The 13953-nt window shown below is 41.5% G+C and overlaps 1 protein-coding gene across 6 annotated transcripts in view; it reads left to right on the top strand.

Annotated features, from left to right (window-relative positions):
• PTPRM (protein tyrosine phosphatase receptor type M) overlaps nt 1–13953 on the top strand; it is a 773521-nt gene that overhangs the window by 626548 nt on the left and 133020 nt on the right. For 5 of the 6 annotated variants that reach the window (XM_077900010.1, XM_077900009.1, XM_077900008.1 and 2 more), the window contains 2 exons: nt 520–594; nt 5780–5967. In XM_077900010.1, coding sequence (XP_077756136.1) covers nt 520–594; nt 5780–5967 — 263 coding nt within the window. Of the gene's footprint in view, nt 1–519; nt 595–824; nt 852–5049; nt 5062–5779; nt 5968–13953 lie in introns of all 6 variants that reach the window. The other variant, XM_077900012.1, reaches the window with a different exon arrangement.

Genomic DNA, 13953 nt, shown 5'->3' with positions numbered 1-13953 from the left:
CACATGAAACATCACCTTTATTTTTTGTAAACCAGGTCATAACATTATAGGAAATTCTCAGAATATCCAAAATAGGACAAAAGAGAGGAGTTGGCAAATTGCAACAACATCAACCTTCAGAAAATTCTCCAAAAAGTGTAGACACCTTCTCATACCCTTAGCCATAAAAACAAAGCAAACAAACAAACAAAAAATGGCATAATACTAGAATTCTACAAGCATAGGCTAGAAGTCTAATGAATTTCTCGATTCAAAATGGCCGCAAAGGTTATGGGGATTTTTCTTCATGTGTAGGGTAAGAAAATCTTTTAGGGGACAAAAGGGTACTTGTTCTCTGAAGTACAAATAATTCCCCAGAGACAGTGATGAGTGATAGCATTTACCATATAGATTTCAATAGATGTAAGCCGTTTCTTCAGTCAAGTCTCTACCAGCATGGTGTCCTGAGCAACATCAGAGGGCAGGATTTTCAGGTACTGCCTCTCCGTAACTGCTGACTAGTCCTTTTCTCTTTTACAGCTGTGTCTTCACCCTCGTCCTTTACAATGAAAACGAATACACTGAGCACATCGGTGCCCAATTCCTACTACCCAGGTAACAGATTTTTCCATTGTTCATGCGTTCATAACCCCTTAGCAATCAGAATCTATCTGCGCTCTCACTTTGCTGTCCATGATGCTTGAAGAGCTTAATACGTTTGATGTGTTGTAACACGATGCTTTCTATGGCTTTCTGCGGGAAAAGTGGGGGGGCCTTTCATCAATCATTTACTGTTCTTTCTCTTTTTACTTTCTCTGCATTGACCCGCTTATGATGTATGACAGACCCATTTGTGCCAACTGCAATTTTAGGTGAGAACATTTCCCTTTATCACAGTTTATTGCAGGAGTAATTTAGAAAGTCATTGGCCACTCTATAGAAGCCTGGAGTTCTGTTCTGTATGATGCAGTAATTGTAAGCAGGACAAGGGGGTGGTGGGTGGCCTGGGGGGAGGGCATAGTTAATAAAAAGACTTTCTCCAAACAGTCTCCATTGATAAGAAGGGTTTGCCTCGTGTATGTCAGAAATGATACCAAGGGTTCAAATGAACTATCCTGGTTCTAGTATTTTCCCTTTCTGTGTTCAGAATTTAAAGTCAGATTTGATCCCAAGGGAAAACACAGTATGTCATCACTCCGCTGTGTACTTCCAAAAGCTGAATTCTGTAATGTGACAGTCATAAAAGTAAAAATTGCTGCTGCTTATTTTCACTTACCACTAAGCACTAAAAACTTCAATTTCAAAAATAGCATTTTTCTAATTATGCCAAATGTTATGCAGAAAAAATGATCACAGTGGAGTTTGGGTCCCCCACCCCTCCTTAGAGCCTCTCAGGGCACCCCAGCATTCCCAAGTGTCTGTCACACAGTGGAATTTCAAAGGAGCTGATGTTCTCAGCAGCAAAGTGACAAGATGGCACTTTATAATCACATGGTTTATTATGTGTCAGATGTCACTAGAAATGAAATAAAATGTTAGCCCAGTGGTGCAGAACACATTGAAAATGCGAACTGTTCCCTTGGGGAGCTGAAAGAACTTCCGTTTGTCCAATGTAAGAAGGTTTTGGGGAAATGGCGTTACCTGGCTCTGATAATCAAACAAGCATGAGCTGCTGTTGCATTTGAGATGCATCAATAACCCAAGTGTATCACGGCTATGTTCTCTCTCTACTACTAACCTTACCGAAAAGGAGCACAACACAAACGACTTCAAGGTATATACCAATTCATCGTAGCAAAAGTTCCATCCTCAGCTCTTCAACTCCTGCTTCCTAATTCTCTTTACAAGGGTTGATATCTTTGCAACATAATTTTTCCCCCTGTGCTTCTCTTTTCTCTAAGTTGTTACGATTTTTGTACGGAGGGTGATGTGTTTTCCTTACAGTGTTTTCTGACCTTAAGCAAGTTTGTTGCCTGAGTTACAACTCAACTCAGACAGAATGGACATAACCCTAATTTTTAAATTTGCATCATTTTGCAGGCTAACAAACAAAGCTCACTAAAGCCCTCCTCCCTTTTAATACCAGCTAGATGGAGGAAAGGCTGCATTTTTATTCTTTTCGTAAGTAAAGGACACAGGCTAATTTTAGGCACCCGAACAATGTCATCTACATGCAGATGACATTTGCAGCATCTTTTGATAGGCAAAGATTTGCGATTTCTTTGTGTGCCACGGCATTCATTCTACAGCTCCTCTAGTAGATATTCTGACCTTGGGGAAGCTGGAGTGGGGAGGGCTGAGATGTGTACTGTCAGAGGGAAGAAAATGTTCAGATTGCACAGCAGGATTAAGATAAGCTTATTAAACAAATATCATTTTTTAAAGTCGCTGCTTTGTTATTATGAACACTAATGACATCTTTTAAATTTGGTTAGGCTTCTTTACCGAAAGGGAATCACTTGAACAGACAATTCAAGTAGCAGAAATGATGCACATTTGTGAAGAGTAAGTCAGCCAGATTGACAAATAACTGTTATCACGTCTGGCTTATAGATGTACCAGTGCAGCAAATGGCAGTGCTCGGGAACCGTTCCTCCCACGGTGTTTGGTGCAGATGTGAATCTGTATATTGCATAGTAAGGATTAATGAGGTGATCCCTTGACACCATGGGAAGAAGATAAGCTGTACATACATCTACTCTGGCACTTTTGGGAAACAGCACTATTAACAACTTACATTAAGACAAGAGCGTTTTATTGTGACTTGGAGCTTGGCACCCTTAAATCCTTTATTATCTCCACCTTTTATTCTTATGTGTTAAGGTGCCAGCCTAATAATGTAAAGAGCTTTACCGTGCCTTTACATCATTTTCTTACCCCAAAAAAGGGGGGAAGGAGAGAGAGAGAGAGAGAGATTAACAAGTAGATAGGGTAGGTAGGTAGGCAGATAGATAAATAGATGTTGATAGATATTTATAGATAGGTAAATAGAAGACCCCACACACACCTCAAAAACATAGCACTCTTTTCAATTCTAGATTTTTCAGCTGGTTTGTTGAGAATTGAAGATAGTCTATTAAAGAATATAGGTTCACAAATTCTTCAAAAACCATCAGAACTGTGAGAAGCTTTGTTTCTGATTTCCTTCTAGGCATAATTTTTAGTGGAAATAATTGTTGGTAACTTTTAAACAAATACAGGAAGTCGATGACAGATGATATATTTTATCAGTAATAATTCTTTTTAAGTCAGATTGAACTGATTAATCACTAATTTTGGTGGAATCCAGAATTTCTAATAGTGTAGGTGACCCAGTTTCATAGAACAGATGGCACGAGAAGCCTTCTATTCCCTCTTTGATATCTATGTACTTGATAATCGCACTCATGTCTTAGATGGCCTCAGTAGTATTTAAATGCTTTAAGATGGGCCCTGCACACTAGTAATGAGGCCGAGATCATAACGCAGCGGGGTGTGCTAAGTACGATGGGAACAGTGGTGGCCACTCTGGGAATTAAACCTTCCAAGAATGCCTACCCCTAAGACCAGAGCCCTACCAGGTTGTGGTGTCTCCACAAAAAAAGACCCAAATGATTCATTTAGGGGACGTTTAGAAGGTCAGTCCACAATGGAGGGCATTTAATTATGTTCATCCCAAAAGGTACAAAACTGAGAGAATGAGAAGAGGCACAGGGGGGAAACTAATTAATGTTCCATTTATTTTAGTATAAAGAACAGAACTTCTTGATGGAATAGCTAAAAGCTCAATGGATTCAGTATCCCATTTTATGAGCTTGGCAGTTGCCAGCAAGCAAACCTGATGTGGAAATTTCCCAGTTTATTTGTGACTGTTATAATAAGATGGGAACATATGAATGGCTAATTTCAAAGCAAATCCAAATGAAAAACAAAATCATAAAATCAACTTACCACTCTTTTTTATTTTGTCTTTGTGTCTTTAGCCACCTTGTAGTGATACAGGTCCCATTTCAGCAACAGCAACATAGCTACACACTTGTGTACCACCTTTCATACCATGCATCCCCAGGTGCTTTGTGATGCAGATAGAACTGAGGTTTCAGATAACAGGCCCAGCTAACCAAGTGTCCTTGAACTAAATTTCCCTTGGAGCTGAATCTCTGTGAGAGAGATTGAGAGAGAGAGAGAAAGAGAGGAAAAGAAAGAAAAGAAAAGAAAAGGAAAGGAAAGGAAAGGAAAGGAAAGGAAAGGAAAGGAAAGGAAAGGAAAGGAAAGGAAAGGAAAGGAAAGGAAAGGAAAGGAAAGGAAAGGAAAGGAAAGGAAAGGAAAGGAAAGGAAAGGAAAGGAAAGGAAAGGAAAGGAAAGGAAAGGGAAAGAGAAAGAGAAAGAGAAAGAATATCCATAGCTGAAGTCCCTATTGATAAACAATCTGGTAATTTTTAAAAAATGAACATACACTTTTTAAATAATTTTTAATTCTGTATACCTGAAATCAATTTTGATTTAACATTCTCATTTTAAGTGAAGTTAACATATTTTATGTGACACATCCTCAATCACAAAACAGCTAAAGGGATTCAGCATTATAATGAGCTAACCTGTAGCATGTGGAACTCTTAATCTAATAGCACCTTCCTGCATAAGATATTTTTTAATAGCTACAATTTCTGCAGTTCATTAATCTAATTTGCTAGGAGTCTTCCATTAAAATATAGCCTCTTTAGGCTTTTTGACCAAATTTTGACATTAGTTTTGTAGTACAATTTGGTTGACTTGTTCAGGAAATTTAAACAAGAAAATGTGTCGAATACAAATAAGACTTAGTTAGTCATTACTTAGTTCATGGGGAATGAAGAGCAATTATGATACTATTTTAACCTCCTTTTTGTTTTTGAGTGCTTATATTAAACACTCCCATCCCAAGGTGATGGAAGAATTGAGGCCTTGACCTCTGAGCACCTACAGATAGAAAACTTAACTATCAAAGGAAAGCACAGACAAAAGACTACCTGTAATTATTCACACGGTATTTTTGCTTATGCCCTGTTTCCTTTTTCTCCTCTTTTCTCCTGATATGTACCTTCTTAAAAGTGCCAATAAATGGTAAGTTCCCCCATTCGCCCATGGAAAAGGTGTGAAGGGAATGAATGGGAGTGTGTGTCTTATCTGTAGATTCTGACAAAGCCAGCTGGTTCTGCTGTGTGTCGGCCTGCATGTTAGCTCTTGTAGAACATTCCATGTGTGATGTGCTGGTCCCCAGTCTTCTGTCAAGCTTTCTGACACTGGAGCATGCGAGTGACTCATCAGACCCAGTCTGTTTCCTAGTTCTGCTTTCCTTGGAGTTCATGTGTTGAGCCCACATTTTCATTGCTAGCTTTATAAGCCAACCCATTTTGTGCACTTTTCTTTTGCTCACAGAACATTTGTACAGAGTTTATTACTTCATCATACAAACTAGTTAACCAATCTTTGGAAGGATACAAGGCTGGTTTGGGGCCAGGCCTTGGTGAAGTTTCAGACTGAAACTTCTATAAACTGGAGCGCCCAAAGGCTAAAGGGTTCTTACTGACTAGCTTTGTGAAACCAATATATCGTTTGGACTGCTTTGTAAAAAAACAAAGATTTCTGCCTCATTCCTATCAGTATTGCCAATCCCATTCAAATTTCTAAACATTTTAACTTTTCTTTTTTTGCTGAGCCACCGTAGGGATTATTGAAGCTGTAGGTGGAGGGGGTTTCAGCAGCAGCTTCTTAGCATTCTCAGTGACCCCCACGTAGCCCATGGTCCCCCTCACTTCCATCATGGCCTTCTTTTCCTTAGACGAAAGCCACACGATGGCCAGCGACACCAGCAGCTTGGTGCAGTCGCACACTTACAAGAAGAGGGAGCCGGCTGACGTGCCCTACCAGACTGGGCAGCTCCACCCTGCCATCAGGGTGGCAGACCTGCTTCAACACATCACGCAAATGAAGTGTGCCGAGAGCTATGGCTTCAAGGAGGAGTACGAGGTGAGCACGAGCGCCGCACCACAGCTCCTTCTCTGCCATCCTGGACGTGATGCCAGGGATGGGCTCCCAGCTCCTGCAGCTGACCGGCGGGACCTGGGAGGGCTGCCAGAAAGGGACCAGGCATGTCATCCTGGGGTCTGTTCCCATCTGGCCATGAGATTTATTACCGGGAAGGTAACGTGCATAAAATGGAAAAAGGAGGCCGAATTCACCTTTTCCATTATTCCTCATAAATATGCAATGAAACAGAGGCCTACCAGGCTCTTTCCTCACTCATGATTATGCTTCTTGGCTTTTTCTGTAATTATGATGTTAAATCCTAATAGTGTTGTGGTAGTTATCCAGGAAGAAACTGTCCACTTAAAGCAATTACAGACCAACCAGTGATGTCATGTGGTGGAGATTAGTTCCCTGTAAAGGGGCTGGCTAGTGTCACGGCTGTGACAGCTGTTGTCCTGCCAGCCCAGAGAGAGTGCGGCTATACTGGGATCTAGGGTGGGCAGCTCTCTGGGGCATTTCCAGGCACAGCAGTGTTCTCTCACCTTTTCTAAAATGTAGGGCTCACTTTACCACCTCAGTCATTAGCTAATTCTGTTGGAAAGTCGTTCAAGAACTGGAGAGAATTAACTGATTTGAAGAAGTCTGATTCAAAGACGTGTACCATCACTTGAGTGTGTGCATATGGGCGAGGCCAGTGAAGGGGAGGAAGCGAGCAGGGCTGGACTTCTTTTTTTACCTTATTAAATAAAATTAGTTCATACTCATTGATGAAGAAAAAGCAGCTTGTGTACAGTGAAAACAAGATTATATAGATGTGTAGCTCTTGACATTTTAGAGTGTGTCTCTGGCACTACATCTACCTAACCAGCTCATGATTGGGAAACATTTTGTCTGGAATTAAGAGTATTTTAGGGAGTGCCTGGGAGCTCAGGTGTTGAGCATCTGCCTTCAGCTCGGGTCATGATTCCCTGCTTGGCAGGGAACCTGCTTCTCCCTCTCCCTCTGCCTGCTGCTCTGCCGTCTTGGGCTCACTCTCTTTCTCTTTCTCTCTTTCTCTCACTCTGTCAAATAAATGAATAAAAATCTTTATTTAAAAACAAAATATTTTAGGGCAGCCCGGGTGGCCCAGCAGTTTAGCATCACCTTCAGCCCAGGGTGTGATCTTGGAGACTCAGGATCGAGTCCCGAGTCAGGTTCCCTGCGGGGAGCCTGCTTCTCCCTCTGCCTGTGTCTGTGCCTCTCTCTCTGTGTGTATGTCTCTCATGAATAAATAAATAAAATGTTTAAAAAAAATAAAATATAAAAAAAGTATTTTAAAAATCAGTTCCTACCACCTCCATACCCTACGAGTTTCAAACTCTGCTTCTTTCTCCTCTCGGGGACACTCATGATACTTCATTTCATGCCCCAGATGCTGCATTGTCTTGGGTTTAGCTCCGTTTCTGAGCCGAATCACCAAAGAGTTCATTACAGCAGTCAGAGCTGCAGCACAGCTATGCCTCTTTTAAGACTGGGTCTTTAGGCCAGCGGAGACATGCTCTGCTCTGCTGACCGGAGCATCCTCCTGTGTTGCCTATAACCTCGGCTCAGAAGGCTGCTGCGCCAAGGAAACTAAGGCCTCTGGGGTTGGATTTCAGTCCAGGCAATATTTTCAGATGAAGTTCTGCATTTTAACAACACCCAACTTCTTAGATCTACTGTTAGCAATTTAGCTTGTAATTTGGTGAAACTGACTGCCTCTGCATATCTCCTCATGCACTTTTAAAGGCTAGCTTAGGAATTAATAGGATTAAGAGTAAGACTTCCAAAAGCATTAATATCTTATGAAAGACAAAATTAGGTTAGTGAGAAAATATAAGCCTAATGAATAGAAATGATGTCTTAGTTCTATCCAATATTCTGAATGCAGATATTGCTCAAATGTTTATTAAAGATGTTCATGTCAAAGAGATTAGTTATAGGCTCAAAGAACAATTCATAAAATCACCTGAGTCCAATTTTTCATGGACTATGTAAAAATACCTTGAGACTTCCTATAACACACTATAGATGATGCGTATTTGAAAGCATACCCAAAAATCATTTCCCATTCATATCTCCTGAAGAAATATGATTTATAAGTACAAACTAAAACAGTTTATATTCATTTGAAGCATATTCTAATTGATGATTTATTAAGGGTTATTACACTGAAATAAAATGTATTAATTATGTTTCAAAAAAACTCTTTTTTCCATCCTAGCTGTTCAGTGGATCGGAGAAGACTATAATATAAACATATACCAATATCACATTGCACACCTAAAACTGACAAAATGTTACATGTCAGTTATATCTCAGTAAGCTGGGGGTGTAAGTGCTTTTAAACACCAAAACCATTATCAGTTTGTTGTTTTTTTTAAAGAGGAAAAGAAGAAGAAAGGAAAAAAAACTTAAAAAGAACATGTGCTAGAAAGGAAAGCAGGAACAAACAGGGAGGTTAAGAGGAGAATTATGAAATGGAAGATTTTGTAGGGATTAATCCTAGTGCTCCACACACAGCTCTATGAACCTGGCAGCTAAGTGTGCATCCTTTCATTTAATCCACACTGGAAGTCAGGAGTGCCCTGACTGTCTGGTGTGGTGTGAATCTTGTGGTGGTTTGGGATATGGAGTCTGATCCCAGACTGCCCATATTCCAGCTTAGCCCTGCATCTTCTATGCTGTGTGACCTTGGGCAAGGTGCCTAACCTCTCTGGGCCTAAGTTTCCTCATCTGTAAAATGGAATACCTATAGTGTCCACCTCATAAGCTTGTTGTGGAGATAAACTCATTTAGCTAGAATTGAAACTCATAAGTGCTAGAATTGAATCTGCATTTAGTTGAAGTGTTAACTAAGTAAAAGAGGAAAATACGATAAGATCCAAGAGAAAAGTTCACACCATGTTCTTTTCGGGGGAACTGTGTCACCTTGTGGTTTCAGTACATCTCTGTCATTTCTTGTTCAGCACTCTGAGGATAGAGTGAGCCAGTCATTTTATGGCTCCGTACATTTTTGCTTCATCTAAAACACTCGATGGTTTCCTTGCCATGCACCTATCATCAAAAGTTCCCATTAATAAGTAACTTAAATGGGTAGATACATTTGATTCTGTGGACAAGGAGTTTGAGAAAATAAGTATTTCAAAATATATTCTGTCCCCTTTTATTGCTAAAAGAATATTTTCATATAGAAATTAGGAAAGTCCTAGGGAATGTTATGTGACTGTCGACCACCAAATACTGTTTATTTCTTAAAAAGGTTCTAGGGTGTCTTGGCAACAAAAGATGGAGGAGAGGTAGTTAATTTAACAAGTTGCTATGCCCATTAGTCCACCAGTGTGTACTAAAATACATGCTCAGAGTCTGACACTGCTGGGTACTGGGGAATGCAGAGAACTTTCTGCCCTGCCCTCAACCTCAGAAAGCTCGCCCCACTAGAGGAAGCAGCCGTACAGGGACTACAGCATGCCTGTCAAGTTAAACCCCACGTGAGAGATTTGCAGCAGGACTTTCAAGGCCACTGGAGGCATGTTGGGTAGTCTGTGGCACCAGACTGAGCTAGGATGAGCTAGGGAGTTGGCCAGGACAATGTAGAAAAAGGCAGATTCCAGGTAGATACAAAATCTAGACAATGGGATATACTTAGAAATGGCGGTAGTGCTGTGTGCCTGAATCCTAGGTAGGGCGAAGGGTCATGGGTGGTCAGGCTCGGATCACACAGCATCACACCAAGAAGTTTGAACGTTACTCTGGAAGTCAGGGTAACTGAAGAAATACAGCTAACATGGGTCTCTCCTGTATTTGGATGGAGACTCATACCTGCACTACTTAGCAACCATCTAGTTTTTTTAAACATTATGTGTATGAGGCACACAGGAATTGCTTGAAAGACAATACCAGCACCCAGAAAAGTAAAGGGGAGAGGGAAACTATTCACTGGAAAGCATAATGTGAACTACATTGCTCCATTTCCATTCAAAAAAAAAAATGCTATGGAATGCTTGGCTTCATGACTCACTGAAGCAATGAACGATGTTACATCTCGGAGGATAAAATGTTAAGAAAGTCTCCAGTGAGTGCCGTGACACACCAGGCTCAATCAGTTGGTCTTTCTGGTTTTCTTCAGTCCGTGTATATCGAGAAAACCTAGCCATCTACATTGTAAAATAGTTTTGAAATAGTGACTTTCTCTCTGTTGACACCATTTCAACCAGTCTGTCTTTATCTATTCCAAGACAGAAATGTCTGAAAACTGTCCTAGGCGCTGGAAGGATTCATTACCATTCAAGTAGCTGACAGAAGTGTGTCCAAACAAAAGGGAAAACATGTGGTGGGGACGAGACTGAGTAGCACTGAGTGCAAATTTTATATTTGATTTTGTTCTAACAAGATCGTCATATGGCATATCTCACCAGGGAGATGCAGTAATTTGATTCAAAAGAAACTCAGACATGAATCACAATAAAAAAAAGTAAACATGCTGAATTGAACAGAAAATGGCAGGTTGTCATCGGAGAGTGGATCAGGGCTCTCTGGAGAAAGACTGAGCAGAAAGGGCAAGTTTGTTTATGTTGCTGCAGAAGAGGAGGTGTTCTTCCTCCCAGCAAGCAAAGAGCAGTCTATGCTAGCCTCTGGGGGAACAGCTGTGGTTTTACCAAAATTGGGAGAAAGGAGATAGCTGCCCATGAGGAACACAAGTCGGACGGGGCCATCCTGCCCCCAGAGACTTGGGCCTTTGTCCTCTGGAGTCACGGTGACTCTGCTGCTTCTCCCTGAACTGATGGGCCCCATCCTAGATGCAGGTGTCTGGGGCCCTGTCCCTTCTCACTGCGCCGGCAGGTGGGAGCTACAGGCTGCTGCGTCCTGCCACGGGGAGCCTCAGGGGGGACCCTGTGGGCTTGGAGAGCAAATTCCTCCCCCTCTGGGGTCCCCAAAAGTCTTTCTTGCCTTCTCTATTTTATGACTGAAAGTCCCTCTGGGGATCCAAGCAGAAAAGACGTTAACCTTCCGTAGGACCACAGTCACTTAAATCTGAAAGAACACATTTCGTGATCATTGTAGAATTCAGATAAAAGGACAGCACGTCGAAACTACTCCCAGATAGGGCATCCTGAAAAACACAGATGGCACTGTTTCATTAGCTAATAATATTGCTGTGGGGCACAAAAATTTATTTTCCATTTGCTGGAACTAGAACTTACAACCTAAGTAACTCTTTGCAGCCTGCTCTTGAAAAAAAATAGTGTGTACATATATATCTAAATACGTTTAGAAAAGTATTATTCTCATCCCACTTACTTTTCTCCTGTATATTTCTCAAGGGTACGAGCACTGGTGATTAATTGTATAATTGAACATGGAAACTGTTTTGCAGCTCAATTTAAACTGGGAAATTGAAGATATTATGCCAGAATCTTCGGGCTTAAGTACAACCTATGCATTTTTCTGAAACCCTGATTTTCTTTAAACATGTCCATCTCCTGGTAGCAAAGAAATGGATGGATTAGGTATTCTCCTCTCTCATCCTTCCCCCTCTTTTCTAAGTAAAATAGCCAATTTTGTTAAATGGAGCACCATGTTAACATTGGATGCGTGTGTGCATATTTGACGAAGTTGTAGCAAGTGAAGAAGGAATTATTATTAAAACATCTCAATTGCCCTTCCAAGTCTGTTTTTTGCTTACTTGCGTCCTACCTCAGGAAACCCAACAAAACTTAAAGAAAAACCACCCCCTGAAAGCTGCCTCCACTCTGTGGACCTTGCACTTGTAATTCCTCATTCTGGTTCAGATGTCTTTAGACAAGACAGACCCTTGGATGGGAAGACAGACGTGGATGCTCAGTGGGGACACCCGCAGAGCGTGGGGAGGACAGCTCTCCCCAGGGGTGCCCATCTCTCCCCTGCTGGAGGCTAGCTGGCAGAGGGAGAACTGTACATACTTCTAGAAAAGTTTTAAGAATGGCGTGGTGCGCCACAGCATCTTTGTTGAGATCTGAAAACAGAGGAAGGGGCAGGTGGAATTAAAGGTACTTTGTGTTACTTAGCTGATAGAACCATTGCCCGACACAGCTGGTTCCGTGCTTCTGCGCGCAATCCGGGGTGGAGGCACCCCCTTCCTGCTCACCTCCAGCCCACACACTTTTCAGATGTGCTTTTCAGTTCCCATTTCATATTCTGAGGCACCAGCTGAGTCAATCAATTGCCACAATCAGTGCAGGTTATTTTCTATTCCACAGGATACAAAACAAACAAAGCACAACCATTGAAAGCTTAAGGATGCGGAGTTAGAAGGAGCGTTGGCAAGCACTGTAAATGCATTAAGAATCACAACAGCTGTGGCTCCAATGGCTCTAGCAGCCAAGTGAATTTTGACATGTTTCTTCCTTTAATTATTATGGTGATGCTGAGCTGGTCCAGGAGAGAATGATTAAAAAAAAAAAAAACACCCTTCTACCTGAAATTTTGAAGTTGCTCCAGCTATTTGGGGCAAGTCAAGTGCATGTGTTGATAGATACTTTCTTAGTAAATAAAAGTTTCTGCATACTTTTAAATAATGCAATAGAAAGGGTTGATTTGACTGAGTATTTGGTTTATTTTTTTCTGAACTGTGAATATAAAAGTGTCTGTTCTATTTATTGCATGCTCCATGTTGTCCTGCTTGCTTTCAGGACCTCTTGTGTGTTAGCTGGCTTAATTCAGTTGCTTTTTGCCCATGCCCCTGATAATATCACGTACAAGCTCAAACTTCAGAAAATTTGGTTAAAGATTGTTACTTCCTACAACACTATGTCTTCTCTCTGATGAGAGTTGATGGCAGTAGACATTTACCAGTTTGTTTGAAGCGCCTCTGGTCAGCTGTCTGGTTTCCATTTGGATGCTGGTTGTTAGAATTTTCTACCCTGGGAGAAGTTGAGTACTTTTCCCACTTGTTAACATGCTTTTAGTGTCGGATGGCATTAGTCACAGGACCTGGCCCAGAGGGACTGTAAATGTGCCTGTGTCCTAGCTCTCGCTGACCTCGTCTGTTTGGGATCAGTTGGATGATGTTGCCACCCACGAAATTGGCCTAGCAAGCCTCCGCAAGGCCATCATTGCCACCTCCCTCACCCTTACCTCCCCATCAGCAGCTTACAAGTCCAGAATGTTCACCCTCCTGATCATTCCCAGTTCCATCCCTAGGAATCCTCTCTGACCCCACTGCCTGGTCCTCTCACCTTGCCTGAACCATCATGACAGTACCAAGTTATCTCTCCACATTTCATGTCCTGTCTTCTTCTCCACTCTGCAATCAATTTTCTTTGTAAAACATAGATGTTATCACATTTGATGCTCAAAACTCTGCTGTGGATTCCTTCCAAAACTAAGAAACTCCTTAGCATAGTATACTCAGACCTCCATGACTCAACTCTGGCCTGCCCTGCAGGCTTGATTTGTGACTGTGGCCACCTTCTACCATGTGCCTTATAGTCATCTCTCATGCCCCAAGAATCTTCATGTCTCTGGCAGTTCTTCACCTTGTGACCTCTGCCTAGACTGACTTCCAGCTCCCTCTTCATGTGACTGATTCTGTTAGACCCAACTCAGATGTTACCTCCTCCAAGAGCGTTCCCGGTTCTCCCATCAGAGACAACCTGGCCCTCCACAGTCTCATGGCTCTGAGTTCAAGTAACATAGTAGGCAACACATCCATTGGAAATACAGCAGGCAGTAACTTAACTGATAATACGGTAGGCTATCTATTAATTGATTCAATAGATGTTTGACAAACACTACTAAATAGAAGTTACTTTATATTTGCTAACTTAATTCCCATGTATTTAAACACATATACCCTTAGAAGGGAAGATGAAATTAAAGATGGATAGAACTACAACAAAATACTCGCCATGATGTAAACCATCACCCAGGATCAAGTGAGTTAGCAACAGCCAATGAGAAAAAACTGTGCTGACCAAGTTGGACTTT

This window comes from Canis aureus, chromosome 6 (assembly GCF_053574225.1).
Source record: "Canis aureus isolate CA01 chromosome 6, VMU_Caureus_v.1.0, whole genome shotgun sequence".
In the NCBI taxonomy this organism is placed as follows: Eukaryota; Metazoa; Chordata; class Mammalia; order Carnivora; family Canidae; genus Canis; species Canis aureus.
The sequence above is the reverse complement of the archived record's forward strand: the minus strand, read 5'-3'. Positions and strand labels throughout refer to the sequence as shown.